The sequence below is a fragment of the Sarcophilus harrisii genome, chromosome 1, assembly GCF_902635505.1.
Source record: "Sarcophilus harrisii chromosome 1, mSarHar1.11, whole genome shotgun sequence".
NCBI lineage: Eukaryota > Metazoa > Chordata > Mammalia > Dasyuromorphia > Dasyuridae > Sarcophilus > Sarcophilus harrisii.
This window is the reverse complement of record NC_045426.1, coordinates 507,976,754-507,991,583: the sequence shown is the minus strand read 5'-3', so window position 1 is coordinate 507,991,583 and position 14,830 is coordinate 507,976,754. Positions and strand designations below refer to the sequence as shown.

General features: G+C 32.0%; 1 protein-coding gene across 4 annotated transcripts in view; it reads left to right on the top strand.

Annotated features, from left to right (window-relative positions):
* SPIRE1 (spire type actin nucleation factor 1) overlaps positions 1-12,289 on the top strand; it is a 148,949-nt gene extending 136,660 nt beyond the window's left edge. For 2 of the 4 annotated variants that reach the window (XM_031946663.1, XM_031946660.1), the window contains 6 exons: positions 3,112-3,285; positions 7,775-7,912; positions 8,613-8,683; positions 9,312-9,339; positions 9,438-9,574; positions 11,696-12,289. In XM_031946663.1, the coding sequence (XP_031802523.1) occupies positions 3,112-3,285; positions 7,775-7,912; positions 8,613-8,683; positions 9,312-9,339; positions 9,438-9,574; positions 11,696-11,954 (807 nt within the window). In that variant the 3' untranslated portion in view covers positions 11,955-12,289. The remainder of the gene's footprint in view (positions 1-3,111; positions 3,286-7,774; positions 7,913-8,612; positions 8,684-9,311; positions 9,340-9,437; positions 9,575-11,695) is intronic. The other 2 variants (XM_031946662.1, XM_031946661.1) reach the window with 1 other exon arrangement.
* The last annotated feature ends 2,541 nt before the right edge of the window (positions 12,290-14,830 follow it).

Below are 14,830 nucleotides of genomic sequence, written 5' to 3'. Positions count from 1 at the left end.
ACTTTTTTTCGCTAGGAGACATGGACATTCATATTAAAGAAAAATTATGTTTGGCTTGTGTTAATTCACTGACATTGTCCAAGTTTATAATATTGAGTTTACTGACACAGCACATTTTAACATTTGAGTTTATTGAAGGAGAAAAATGTTTGACCCATTAATTCCTATTGTACTTTGTTTCCCCGTTCACTGGAAGAAATAGAGAATTGGAGGGGGAAAAAAAAACTGGTGTTGTTTAGAAGAAGTTAGCAGATTTCCCCAAGAGACTGCCAGGCCCAGTGTATGGTTTCTTATTTCTTGGGTCAGCAGGACATAGAGTCCACTAGCCCCCCTGCCAACAAGAATTCAACAGTTCCACTAGCTAGAAAAAGTCTGAAAAGCTTCTTGTTTAGTCTCTCCTGGCATAAGAAAGGTTTTCAGTATGTCAAAGAGCTTAAATCAATAATTCTGTTTCAGGATCTCAATTTTAATGCTTTGTTGAATTGCTTGCAAGTCAGTTTAGAAAGGACATACTTCAAAAATAAAGAAAGTGAAGAAGATCTGGAGCTTCTTTTTTGGGGCGGGGGGTTTCATTAAAATTTGATGATTTAGGAGTACAAATGAGACAAGGATAGACTTTTCAAGACCATGATCCTTTTCATAAAAGAAGGAAGAAAAGGACAAGGGAGAGGCACTGACCTAGAATACACACTTAAGTCCTGAAATTTGTTCATTTTATTTTTACTACTGAGGAAAGCAGCATTATGAGTTGTTGTGTTTTTTTTTCTTCTCATTCTTTTGAGATTATAAATTTGTGGGAAGACTGACACTGATTTTATTTTCTTTAAATACCTTATTTGGGTTTCTGACAGAAATATGATGAAGAAAATGTCCATGGATACCATATATAGGAAGAATTATTTTTAACCTATGTTTAACCATTCCTCTTTAGCAAAAGTGACTTAGTGAGTAGTCATTTTCACAGCCAAATTCAATAGGTTTGTCACTAATTAAAAGATAAAAGAATTTTTAGACGTTTTACTCACCTTTGCATTTAGAAATATCAGGTAGTGCCATAACTGCCTTTACAGATCATCATTCTTATGTAGGCCACTAGGTGATTCAGTGGATAGAGTACTGGACTTTGAGTCAAGAAGACTTTGAATTCTGTCTCAGTACCTTACTAATGATTCTGGGCAAGTTACTTAACTTAATGAAATCTGTTTCCTCATCTGAAAATTGGATAATAGTATTTATAAATTTTTATAAGGACCCAATAAGATTTTAGATAGGTATAGATATATAGATAAAAATGTAGACATTCCTCAAATGAGATTTTATATATAGTATCTACATATTCATATATAATCTTTCAGTCAGGCAATAATCAGTTGATAAACATTTACTAAGTATTTCCACTGTGCTAAGTGAACTTTGCAGTCTTTAAAGCAATATAAATATTATCTCTTTTTGCTATTGTTATCATTATTATTATTATTAGATCAACCTGCCCACAGAATACTGTGCTAGGTACCAAAGGGACAAAGTTTAGCTAAGATAAAAGTCTTTGACCTTAAGGAATTTTTTTCATTTGAACATATTTATTTATATAAAAACTCTTGGGGACTAGGTTAAAACCATACATGTAATATTAAGTATTTGTGATTGCTAATCAATTTAGGCTCATATGGGAATGTAATTATAAGTCTAAAGAATATCCACAACTTAAGATAAGTGTGGGTTAAGTGCTTTTCAAGATATCATATGTAAAGCACTTTGCAGTCCTTATGGTACTAGATGAATGTTAGCTGTTTTACTTCCCTGTGAAACTGAATTTTTGGTAAGTGTATATAGTCTTAAATTTTTATTTATAAAAATGTGTAGCAGGTGGAGTGTGAATCTTGACATTCAGAAGATCTAAGTTCATATTCTATTTCAGAAGCTTGCTAGCACTGTGATCATAGGGAAGCTACCTTTTCTTAATTCATTTTCCTCATTGTAAGTTAGACGTAATAATAAGCACCTACCTCACAGGGTTGTTGTGAGGAACAAATGAAAAAATATGTGCAAAGTACTTTGTAAATCTGAAAGTGCTATAAAAATGTTGGCTATCTTTATTATTGTTGTTAAAATGAATTGTTTAAAGTAGCATGTAAATATCTGATGGGCTCTCAAATTTCATAATTTTAAAAAACAAATACAGTTTATGGATTTCATATAAAATTTTTGCTTTTTCAAAAATTATTCCTAAAGTAATATAAAGGATATAAAGATTAATGTTATAGCATAAGTCTTACTTTCACAATAATGCCCTCTAGTTTGTTATGTGATAACATTTCTTTAAGTAAGGGGATGTGTGATGATGATTAGCATATATTAACCCACTTGGTAAAACAAGCTATTCTGTTGTGTTTGAAATCCTTCTCCTGAGATATGTAAAATGTTTTTGCTAATAACTTTAATTTTTATCATAACTTATTTCCTCCCCTTTCCAGGAAGAATGAAGTTTCTTTATTCAATTTTCGCCAATGATGTTAATTTTCTAGCAGAATAAAAGAAACCTGGTCTTTAAATTCCTTCTCTTACTTAAAAACCAAGCAAACTGCTTTATATGAATGATGGAATATATATTTCATCATTCATATAAAGCAGTTGGTTGTCCTATACACTTTTAATTTCCACTTATTCTACCCTACTATAAAAAATATTAGATATGAAGGTCTGAACAAGTAATTTGGAAAAAAGTCCACACATAGGTCTTTTCTGTGAGAGAAGTTTATCTCCAGAAATTCTAAATTCAGAATTTTCTAGGATACAAATGGATGCAAATATTGACCCAAGAATATACATGTACATTTATATATGTATGTATGTGTGTATGTATAATATGTGTGCATATATATACAATACACACACATATATATATATATATATATATATATATATATATATATATATATATGTATATATAAAATTGAATTTTATATTTTCAGGGTTGGTTTTTTTTTTTTTTTTTCATGATTTGGAATCCCTATTATGACATCATTCATGTTCTGCATTCATTTGGTTTTTTTGTTCCATCTTTTCTTTTCCTTCGCAATTTTCTTTTTTTTTTCCCTGTCTATTGTTCAGGTTCCTAGGATAACCAGTTTGTGGCCAAGGACAGCTTTCCGACCACTTTTTTCTACCATACAAACAGCTTCTCTGCTCAGCTCTCATCCCTTTGAAGCAGCCATGTTTGGGGTAGCAGGGGCTATGTATTATCTCTGTGAGAGAGCTTTTACCAGCAGGTGGAAATCCGCAAAGGTTGGCCTCTTTCTGCCAGTTCTGGGAATTATTTTAAATTTCTGCACCCTCTTTGAGAACAAGTACTGCTGAAAATATTTAACAGCTTAGATTGGCACTATGCTTCTGATTGTTGATTTCAGTCTTTTGTAGGATTCATATAATTATCTCATTTGAGGGGAAAATCAACTTTGAAAGGACAACAAACTAAAAATGCAGCATCAGATTAGTGAGATGCCCTAGATATTTTTCTCTTCACATAATCTCATTCTACAGCATGGAGAAGCTTTTCAATCTACCCTCTGAAACTAGAAGTATATTGCTAATGCACTAAAGGCTTCTACTTGGATTGTGCTGGTTAAGAAAATGACATTATTAATAGGGCCACTTTGATTGGTATAGTTCCTGGTGAACCACTAGTAATGGTTCTCGTGAACATTATACCAGTAGCCATGTAAGCCACAATCAGGTCATTGGCTGCTTTTTGTACCTGATGTGCTTTAGGTCTTTCTCCATTAGGGGATGTTCATGAATGTATTGTCACTAAAGAGTAGCATTGTGTCTATGCTTGCTGGGAGAGTGATCCTTCTTCATTTACCCGTCTCTCCTCAAAAAGATATGTAATGATAAATCAAGGTGTCATGTGACTTTGTGAAAACCCACTTCCTTTTTATAGAGAGAGAAATGGTGGTTTCTTCTGTTTTTTCACTTGTTTGAAATATTTTCATTGTCAATGTTTTGTTATTTTAAGTTTTTATACATGGTCTATTTTTTACTATCCTTGAATCTTCAAGCTTTTAAAGCAAAGGGAAAGATTCAAAAACTGTCATATAAAATACATTAACATTATCTTGGAACATATTGACACTGATTTTAATTGTAAATTTATCATGCAAAGGAGATCATTATTTATAAGCAGAATTAATTGTTTACTCTAGCAAAGGCCTTTAGTTCTGCATACTGTGTTTTTTCTCCTAAGAATTATGTTTTATCAGCTGACCCAGTAGCTGATTTCTTCATCAACCCTTTATTGGCTGTTGTGCCATAAAAATAGATTCTTGAATGTAAATGTTTCCCAACCAATTCTGTTCTTTGGTAACAGGTCATTGCATACAGGGTGAATCTCAATTCCTTTCCCCGTTTTGATACTGGCAGTATTATTTGAATGATTTAATTTCTAAATACTATTGTTCCTACCATTATCATTGAAGATCTGCCAGCATTTTCATAAATGATTTTTGCTTTTCTAATCCTCTATTTAAATAAAGCTTACTAAATCTAAACATAACAGTGGTAAAAAGAAATTACTTAATCGTTTATAATTGTGATAAGACAGACTAATCAGATTTATAGTTGTTCATTTTGATTTGTAACTACTTTGTAATTTGTGAAAAACTCAGAATATGATGCATTATTAAATTATAATTTATATATATATAAATATAATAAATATAAATATAAATATAAATAAATTATTATTAAATTCTTTGGGCTGTATTTTCTAGGTTCTTCTTTGTACTTGTAAAATGCCAAAGAAGAGCTTAACTATCTTTTTGTATTGTGGCTCAGTAACATCATACTTAGATTATCAATATTTTTATTAGCAAATCTGATCCCTTGTGAATGCTGAAAATATGAAAATATTGAACTAGTTCCTAATGCCATTATTTAATATGAAAAATGAGATTTAAGGGAGCATTAAATCATATAGCATATTAATAATATGCATTCTCCTATTGGATTTTTCCACCCTCAGACTTCTCCCTGCTGACCTTGGGAGTTAGATCCAAAATCAGAGGAAAAAGAAAATGTGGTAATTTTGCAAATTCTAGGTCCTTAATCCCTTTACATTATAATGTCTACTAATTAAAATGAAGGTGGAGCATGTTATAAAATAATTAGGTATAATTAAGTAATTGAGGACCTGGTTATAGTTTGATTAAAACTCTAAATGTTTTGATACTTTGGAGTTTTGGCTAGTTTATTCTCAACACAATTCATTGAAATTTTATGTAGCCCAGCAGTATTGAATTTATCTTTTTCATCATTTAAAAAAAGTATGTAGAAAGTTTTTATTTTAACTTAGCATATTTGTTTTTCATTTCATGTTGCATTGAAGTTTTGTTGTCCTTGTGAAAGCTCCAGAATTAAAACATTAGCATTGAACCTGACTGACTTGATTATATTACTAGAGGGTAGCATTGGAAGCTTAGCTTTTAAAAGAAAAAAAAGGCAAGCAAAATATCTCTTATTTCTCTAAAGTGGTACACTTTCAAATATGGTTAAAGGTGATTAGTTTAAAATATGCTTGAATCAACATTTTTATTAAGACTAAAAGAACATGTTTACATATATATATATGTGTGTGTATATATATATATATATACACACACATATATATATATATATATATCCCTTCCATATATATTAATATGATGTTGCAAAACAGATACCACTTAACCTTTAGCAAACATCATACAAACATCATAGTTACATGAAATAATTTAATGAGTGGTTATTTATAGGCTTACACTACTATGTAATTTAAAATTTTCATGATTAAATTAATGTCGCACAGGAATAAATGAGGTAGTATATGGGAAAAGTTTTTATCCATATGAAATATTTTTCTTTTTTATTCATGTGAAATGTAACCCTAAAAGGACAATAGCTACATTAAATATGTTCAGTCAGCTTCATTTATTAGATTTCACACTCTTGAAAGCTCAGGATCCTCAAACTACGGCCTGCGAGCCAGATACAGCAGCTGAGGATGTTTATCCCCCTCACCCCAGGCTATGAAGTTTCTTTATTTAAAGGCCCACAAAACAAAGTTTTTGTTTTTACTATAGTCCGGTCATCCAACAATGAACTAGCCCCCTATTTAAAAAGTTTGAGGACCTCTGGATACCTTTGAAAAAATTTTTTGTCTTCTCACTTGATACTATGCCCTTTCTCAAGGCAAATCAAAGTACAATAGATACAGAACCCAAATGTGAAATTACTTATTATATATATCTGAAAATTTTTCCCATTGGAAGGTGAAGTTGTGTGATGGGCGATTGTTTTTGCACCTCTGGGAGCAAATCATGTATTTCTGAACCAACAGTTCTTTCCCCAAATGACTAGATAAGACACATCCAGTCATTAGTTTTTATAAAAGAAAATAAAAACTTAAACAAATTTTAGCAGCTTTTTTGTGATTAGAGAAACAGAGGGAAGTTTACATTTGATTTTAGTAAGCAAGGCAATAGTTCTTAATGTGGTGGTTCTTAAATGCTAATGTTTGTGGAGTTTGTCCCACAGATTTCAATTTTTGTTTTTCTCTGATTGAAAGACAGAACTGATTGTTAAAACTCCATCAACTGACTACATCCTTAGTCATCTGATTCTTCATCTGGCTTATTTGTTAGATTTCCAAAGTATGTTGCTGTGAGCAATGCTATTGTGTATGTGTGTGTGTGTGTGTGTGTGTGTGTGTGTGTGGTGTGTGGGAGTGAATTAATGTGTTTATACTGAGAACATTAAGTTTCAGTCTCACTTCACCACAATAGTGCCTGTGAAGCATAGAATGGTGGAATGCATAATTGTTCTGTCTTTCTATTAGATTTAACCAATCAAAAGCAGAGTTGGATGACAAACAGATGGAAATGAGGTTTTTTTATTCAGTGGAGTCAATTACATCAGCATCTAACCTATTCTTAAAGGATCAAAACCTGAGCCATTGGCACTTGAAAGAAATTTATAATAATATTTAAGTCCAGCCTCATCTCCCCCACACCCCTCACCTCCATCCCCCAAAAATCTTTTACATATTTAACAGTTCTTTTGGAAGGAAAAACAAAAATGCATATTAACAAATCCAGACTGTGAAATTACCTTATCAGTTTCATGTTAAAATTCCATTCATAATATTGGAGTTTTACTGTGATTGCTGATGTGACATCCCACTAAATAAAACCTTTGGGGATAAATTACTAACTACTTTCTTTGGCTCTTCTGGGCACCACAAACTAACATATATATTTAAGAAAAGCACTAGTGCTGCTGCTGGTCTCACATGCTATATGGAACACTAGCCCTAAATAACAGCTTATATATTTCAGTCCAGAAATTAAACTTCAGTGCAGTTTAATGACTGAAAAACTATAAAAGTATATATAGCTAAAACTATAAAATGACTGAAAAACTATAAAAGTATACATAGCTACTAAATAAAACAGCTCCATGAGTCAAAGTACCTGAACCTGAAAACTTTGAAGTTATTGTTGAATTTGTTATTAAATGGCACAAATCTAGAACTAAATCATGTGGACAGTTAGCAGTTATGTCATTTCTTATCTCAGGGTATTTGAAAGTTATGTGATGCCCATGGATCAGCCAACTATTCTAGTTTTCATGAAAAATCTTTCTTCTTTGAAGCTTCTACTAACCAGGTAAATGGTTCTCTGAAAGAAAAACCAAAAGTGGGCATGGGAGTGTCTTATTCTTGTGGAATTTTGAATTTCAGGAAGAATTCTGTTATCCAGTGGAATGCTTGGCTCTCACTGTGGAGGAAGTGATGCACATTCGCCAGGTGCTGGTAAAGGCAGAGTTGGAAAAGTACCAACAGTACAAAGATGTCTACACTGCACTGAAAAAAGGAAAGGTATATCTTTGGGTGATGAAGCATGACTCTTAAAATTTCTTTGGAATCTATAATCTTTTTTCTTCACTAGCAGTTGAGTGGTATTTCTTTCTGTCTTTCCCTTAAGAAGGAGAATGATCAAGGTCTCCTCTTGAAATACCAAACTAACAAATAGGACAATTTTGTTGAAGGCTTAAAAATAAATCTTGTAATTAATGTGTGTATATAAACTATATATATCTTTAGATGTTTTTTTGGTGGATTTGGTAAATAAGAAATGTCCTAGAATGGGAGAGTACAATTCTTTTGAGTCCTTCAGGTTGTTTTCAAGACTTTAAATTAAACCTATGATCTTAAATCATGTGAAACTGCAAACGTGTTTAAAATGTGTTTAATTTACAGGCTTACACTAATATATAGTTTAAAAATTTCATGATAAAATAATGTCATACACTTAGGAACAAATGAGTTAGTATGTGGGGAAAGTTCTTATCCATATGAAATTTTTTTTATTCATATGAAATATTTAAAAAGATAATAGCTACATTAAATATATTCAGCCAGCTTTGTTTATTAGATAAATAAGGGGAAACCAGTTTAAAAACTAATGTCTCAATTCTCATGACATCCACTGAACTTTTGTAATATGCACTTCACAGCTTTATTCCATTGTTAAAAAATTAACTCTTGATAAAATTCTTTTTCAAATTTTATTTTCTAGCTCTGCTTCTGTTGCCGAACTAGGAGGTTTTCCTTCTTCACTTGGTCTTATACCTGTCAGTTCTGTAAGAGGTAAGACAGTTCATATATGATGAAAGATATATAATAATATGAATCCCGTTGACACTGGGTTTACTTAAAACTTCTCTACACAAGAAAACTGTTGGTAATGTCTTATTTGTCTGTCTTGAATTACTCATTACTATGTTACTTATATCTTTGGGGAGGGTGAAAGTACTGGTTTCTATATAATAATTTACCAAACAATACATTATTATAAACTAGAATAATGAATTCCTGGTCATTATTTATTTAACTTAAGTAAGGATGATACTGATTATAGTAGTTTAATTGCTTATAAATTCCATGTATAGTTTAAATATAAACTACTATAAACTGTAGTAGTTTATACTATAAACTACTATAAATGTGATCTCATATAAACTATATACTACTATAAATGTGATCTCATATTGGAAAAATGAAAATTTTATGTAAATGTAGATTTATCCATTCATTCAGGGTTTTTTTCCCCCCGGAATAAGTTGTATTTATCTATTTACTATTGCATGAAAGGCACCTTCTAATGGAAGAAAGCACTAGTATAGAAATCCATTCTACTCAGACAAATGGGCCTTCAGTTATTGACAAAAAGTTTCAAATGCCCTATATTGACTACTGCTTTTGATTTCATATACAGGCCAGTATGTTCACAGTGTTGCAAAAAGGTAAGCTAAGTAAATGCTACTTTTAGCCATGAATTTAGTGCACAGGTTATATATCTGTACCAACATTTTTAATTCTTTAACTCATTTTGGGGTAACAGATGCGATTACCATCCAAGCCATATTCCACTCTTCCTATCTTTTCTCTGGGACCATCTGCCTTGCAAAGAGGAGAAAGTTTTATGAGACCTGAAAAACCTTCTGCTAGCCACCATCGGCCACTTCGGAGTATTGCCAGGTGAGAATTCCTAGAACTTTATTATCTTTTAATTATCTTTTCTGTGTCTGTGAATGAGGGATGGGTTTCGGTTTTGCCAAAAGCAATTCATTGCTTTAGTGATGGGCAAGCAGCTATTTAAATAACACTTTATTTTTTAGTTTAATTGGGTTGCTTAAACCTTTTTGAAACTTAAAATTACAGCAGCACAATGGAATGGATAGAGCACAAGGTTTGAATCTTAGCTTTGTAACTTTTACACTGAGGTTTGGGGCAAGTTATAATATCTATGGACCTCAATTCTTTTTTTTTTTTTTTAATATGATGATGGACTAGATCATCTTTAAACTCCATTCATTTTCAGCACTAAACTAGCTACTACAAAAGCAAAATGCATTTACAATGCAATTTTTACAAATTCACTACTTAAAAATTAATCTTAAAGATATCTTTAGAGTTATTCTTGTTCCTTTCCCCCCCATTCTTGTTTTTAGGAAAAGATCAAGTTTTATCTTTTGTGTATAGTTTGGCTTTCAGCGTTTTGGGCTTCTTATTAAAGAAAAAACAATTAAGTCCAGGAAATATTAAGGGACTGCGAAGTACTTTGTGTACTGTTGATTCAAAGATAAAAATACCAAAAAAAAATTCAAAGATAAAGATTTTATTTATATATAAAGATTATATATATATAAAGCTTGATGTTAGCTATTGTATATGTTTTTAAAAGGTGCCAGGATGCTGAATTCTTTCCAATGCTAAGTGGGAGTCATATCTTAAAATAAAGTAGGATAGATTAGAAACCAAGTGAATTTTAGTTCTTAAGAAGCGAGAATTGGTCACAGACTGGATTGGTATCGGCTATTAACTCTTGCAATTCATTACAGTTCTATTACAGAGAAGAAGTAGGGTAAGAAAGAATTACTCTGTGAACCATTTTTGGGAGCATGTGCTAGAAACTGAAAATTCTCACTTTTAAGGCTTTCTCCCTTCAGATACTGTACTTGAATGATAATCTTTTTTTTATTTTTGAATTTAGGATATAGAATTTCACCCTTAGAATTCCTAGGCTAGACCATGGTGCTAATGAGAGAACTTGGACTGACAAATTAAAGTCATTTTATTCATGCTGTATTAATAGTGATATTTATTTTCAGTTTAAATGATGTAGTAAATACTTTTAAATTCTAGCTCTCAATCTTTTAAAACTATGAAACCATAAAATAAGTAATTTAAAGATTCCAAACAACCAGAAAACTAAAATCACCAGAATTTGTAAGTGATGGCATTCTACATTCAGTACTCTACTTTTATGAGAAAGAAATAGATGTTGGGTGAACCAACACATTTTGGACATATTCAAAAGAATAACTTTGAGGTTTTATTGATTATGTCACATGGACAGTATTGCCATACCCTGCCTTCTGTTGTACAAAGATTCTTAAGTGACTTTTAAAGAATTGGAGATTCTAAATTATGTGCAGTATGATTTTAGTGTAGAGTATTTTTTTCCTCTTTGCTTTTTAATTCTTTAAAAAATAGTAATCAATGTTTCCATGTGTGATAATTCTCAAATAGAATGTTTAATTAAGTAGTTAATATTCCTTTAACATTCTAGTTTAAGGATTTATTGCATTATAAATATTATAATTTTGAGATTCTTAGACATTTTACACCATAAATTTCTTAAGTTTCTTTTGAAAAACAACATTATTTTCTGGTCGTTGTTTTTGAAAGCACTTCATGATTTGAAGGAACCATGATTTCGAGTCCACTGATGTAGATGGAAACTGTGTCTTACTGTAGTAGCTGAAAAACAGTGACAGTCACAGGGTGATAAACCCCTTGCAGATGACTTCAAGGTATCCTTGAAGCGTTTTAAGTTTGGTGAGACCTCCCAGAGGTTGCCCTCTACTGGCATGGTTTTGCATTATCCTAGCATTACTTGTCATAATAAGTTTGAAACTGGAAATGAATGAAAAGTCTTACTTAAAATAGGCCTTAATAAATAAGTGAATAAGAAAGTACTTCTTGGTAAAGTAGCATGAAATTTTCTCTCTCTCATAAATTTGTTATGTTCAAGATTTATATTTGAGTCACATGATGTTCTTAATTGAGGAAATTAAGCTTTTTTTTTTTTTTTAGGTTCTCTTCAAAATCTAAATCTGTAGATAAATCAGATGAAGAATTACAATTTCCCAAAGAATTGATGGAGGACTGGAGTACTATGGAGGTGTGTGTAGACTGCAAAAAGTTTATTTCAGAAATCATCAGCTCCAGCCGGAGAAGCCTGGTGCTGGCTAACAAACGAGCTCGTTTGAAAAGGAAAACACAGTCATTCTACATGTCCTCAGCAGGTCCCTCAGAGTACTGCCCTTCGGAGAGAACTATCAATGAAATCTGAGCCTCGTGCCTTTCCAGTTGCTCTTGTTCACAAAGTCAGCATTGGTGGAGAACACTAAGAACTGCATTGTCTTTCCTTTCCTTTCTGTGGTTTTATTTCATAGACCTGTAATTTGCATTAGATCAGATATATGTTGCACCATGTTGTTCTACTGACTGAATGCTGTGTTCATATCTGTTACTGATATGCAACAGGTCAGCCAATCAAATAATTTGCACTGAAAGAAAACAGTAGTTCAAAACTTGCTTTCTTTTTAATTTGTACATTTGAAGGACAAAACGATTTTCCCTGAGTTCAGTTCTTTTCTAACCAAGGCTGAAAGGTTCTTTTAAGGAGAAACCAATCTAACAAAGGAATCAGTGTTAGCACAGTTTTAAAAGCAGTAAGTCATATTGGCACTTCCACCTAATAGTGTTCACATGTAGTGTATACAGTAATCCAGAGCCTTTCTGGAGAATACTAAACTTCTAGTATGGGCTATAGTAATTCTTGTCTCATAGCATAAACTGTAGGATTGCAAATGCTAACAAATTGATTTTTTAAATTTATTGCTAATCTGAGATTTTGGTTAAATAAGGGACTTTATGATGTCTGTGTTCTAGTGTAAAACACCAGCATAAGCTGTACACCCAAATGGGTGACTTATTTCCCCAAAGCTGCTGGATTTGTCAGCCCTAATGTAACTGACCAGTGTTTCTCATGGAGGTGACACTTCATTCCTTTGAATGTATTATGATTATTGGTAGTATTAGTAATAATTGATTGAGTGATAATAGTTTGGCAGAAGTTTGGGGATTAAAGGTGGTATATGGCAACAGCTTGAGTGAATTCCTATAATGTTAAAAGAGCCCATGATTTTATTGGAAAGGTGGGTAATCTATTTTGAGACTACACAGGTTGGCAGCCTCTGACCACACTGGTATGGTTCTGGTAACAGATACGTTATCAACTATGTTTTTCATATCTTAGCAACTTGGCCATCAAGTCTAAACTCGGCTGTAATTTGGTACCTAAAGTCTTAGACTGAAAACAAATTTATTTATTTTTGTAAATGAACTTTTTAAAAACAAACATTGTTATTTAGCTGTTTTAAAGTTACAATAATATTAATCTGCTGACTGGCTTCAGATGCTTTTTTGCATTTCTTTTTCTCACAAATGGTTTCATTTGTGTAGTATTTATGGGGGTGGGAGGAGAATGGTGAACCATTGTACATCTGAAATTTATCCACTCATTTAAGGTCATAAAAACAACCAACCAAATAACCATTGATATTTGTCAGATCAGTTAATGCACATGCACTGTAATTTTCATAAAGCAGTAGTAGAAACATCCATATTCAACTTGGTGACAGCACTATAAGTGGCATGATAATTATTTGTTGTTGTATTAAAATAGTTAATATTTCTACATGAAATTAACATGCCTCAAAACTGTCCCAATACCACTTTAGAATGTTCTAAAATTTTATGGTTTCCCAGCTTAAAATTTCCCAAATAAATTTTAATGATTAATTAAATAATGCACGTTAACAGTTCCTCCATATTTGCATGTGAAGCTATAACGTCTCCAGGGGTTTCTGATTATGTACAAGTTTAAATTGTTTAGAGAGCTTTGAAAAACCTATTCAATTAAATTTATTTGTAACATTTTCTAACAGACCAATTTGTTTGAAATTAACATTCAGGAAAAAATTTTATCTGAGCCACAATATTTTGGGACCCCATACTCAAACATTTAAAATAACTGCTAGAAAAGGGAATATGAAGGTAAGCTCAATTAAGTTCCTTCAACATGCGTATATAAACATACACAAGCATGCTTGACAAGTTTTTTGGTTGTTTCTTTTTTGGTCTGGATCCATAATTTAATTCATATAGGGAAATCCCAGTATAGAAATTACTTTCATTGACATAGATCTGTGACACAAACCTAATTTACAATCTTAGAGAGATCTTAGGAATACTAGATATTTAGTGGCCTGCCCATGATCAGACAGCCAAGATGCATGTAAGGCAGGATTTAAGAACACACTGCCTCCTCTCATAATAAGCTACACAAAAGCAAAAGAAGGTAACATCCTAAAATTGAAGGCTGTTCTTACATTCACAAAAATAAATAAAAGTAGATAACAAAAAGTAACTTTTCCAACCTTTTGCTCTCTTGATCATTAGAATATAAATGGGCAAATTCAACATAATAGGATGCATGGTAGATACAAATGACACAATTTTTTAAATGGTTACTGTTAGAAAAGGAGAAAAGAAAAGAACCAGTCAACCTGTAATTTGTATTAGTCTTATTGGTGTGCTTTTTAGGATGCCAAAACCAATCCTTGTGTTTTAACCCTTTTTCTCCTTTGCTAAATTCTATAGTGATTATTTAATTCCCATAAGAAGCAATCTTCTCTTTACAACATGTATCGTATCCATTTTTTTTTTTTACTTCTATTAAGCATTCATCTGTGATCCAGTGTTTTGTTTTATTTTTTAAAGGTTATTTGTGCTGCCCCTTTTATTTGGAGTTTAAGGGCTCTTGGAGCAATGTGTGCCCCAATGAAGTAAAATGACCTACTGTACTGAGTGTCCTGCACAAATCTGAAAGTGCTATCTTCAGTGTTAGTTGTTTTTCCTTTTGGTTGGCAGCACTTGGATTTTCTCCTCCCACTTTTCCTTGCTTACTCCAGGTATTGAGTGCCACTTCTCTTTATTCTCATACCTCATGAAGTTACCCTGTGGAGAGATCCATGCTTTTCTCCTTATAGTTTAACTTCATATTATTGTCTGAATACATGAGAAAGTTTGTAAATACATGTAATATATTTATTAATATTTGAAAGGCTGTCATCCAGGAGACACTGGGAACAAATTTTCCCA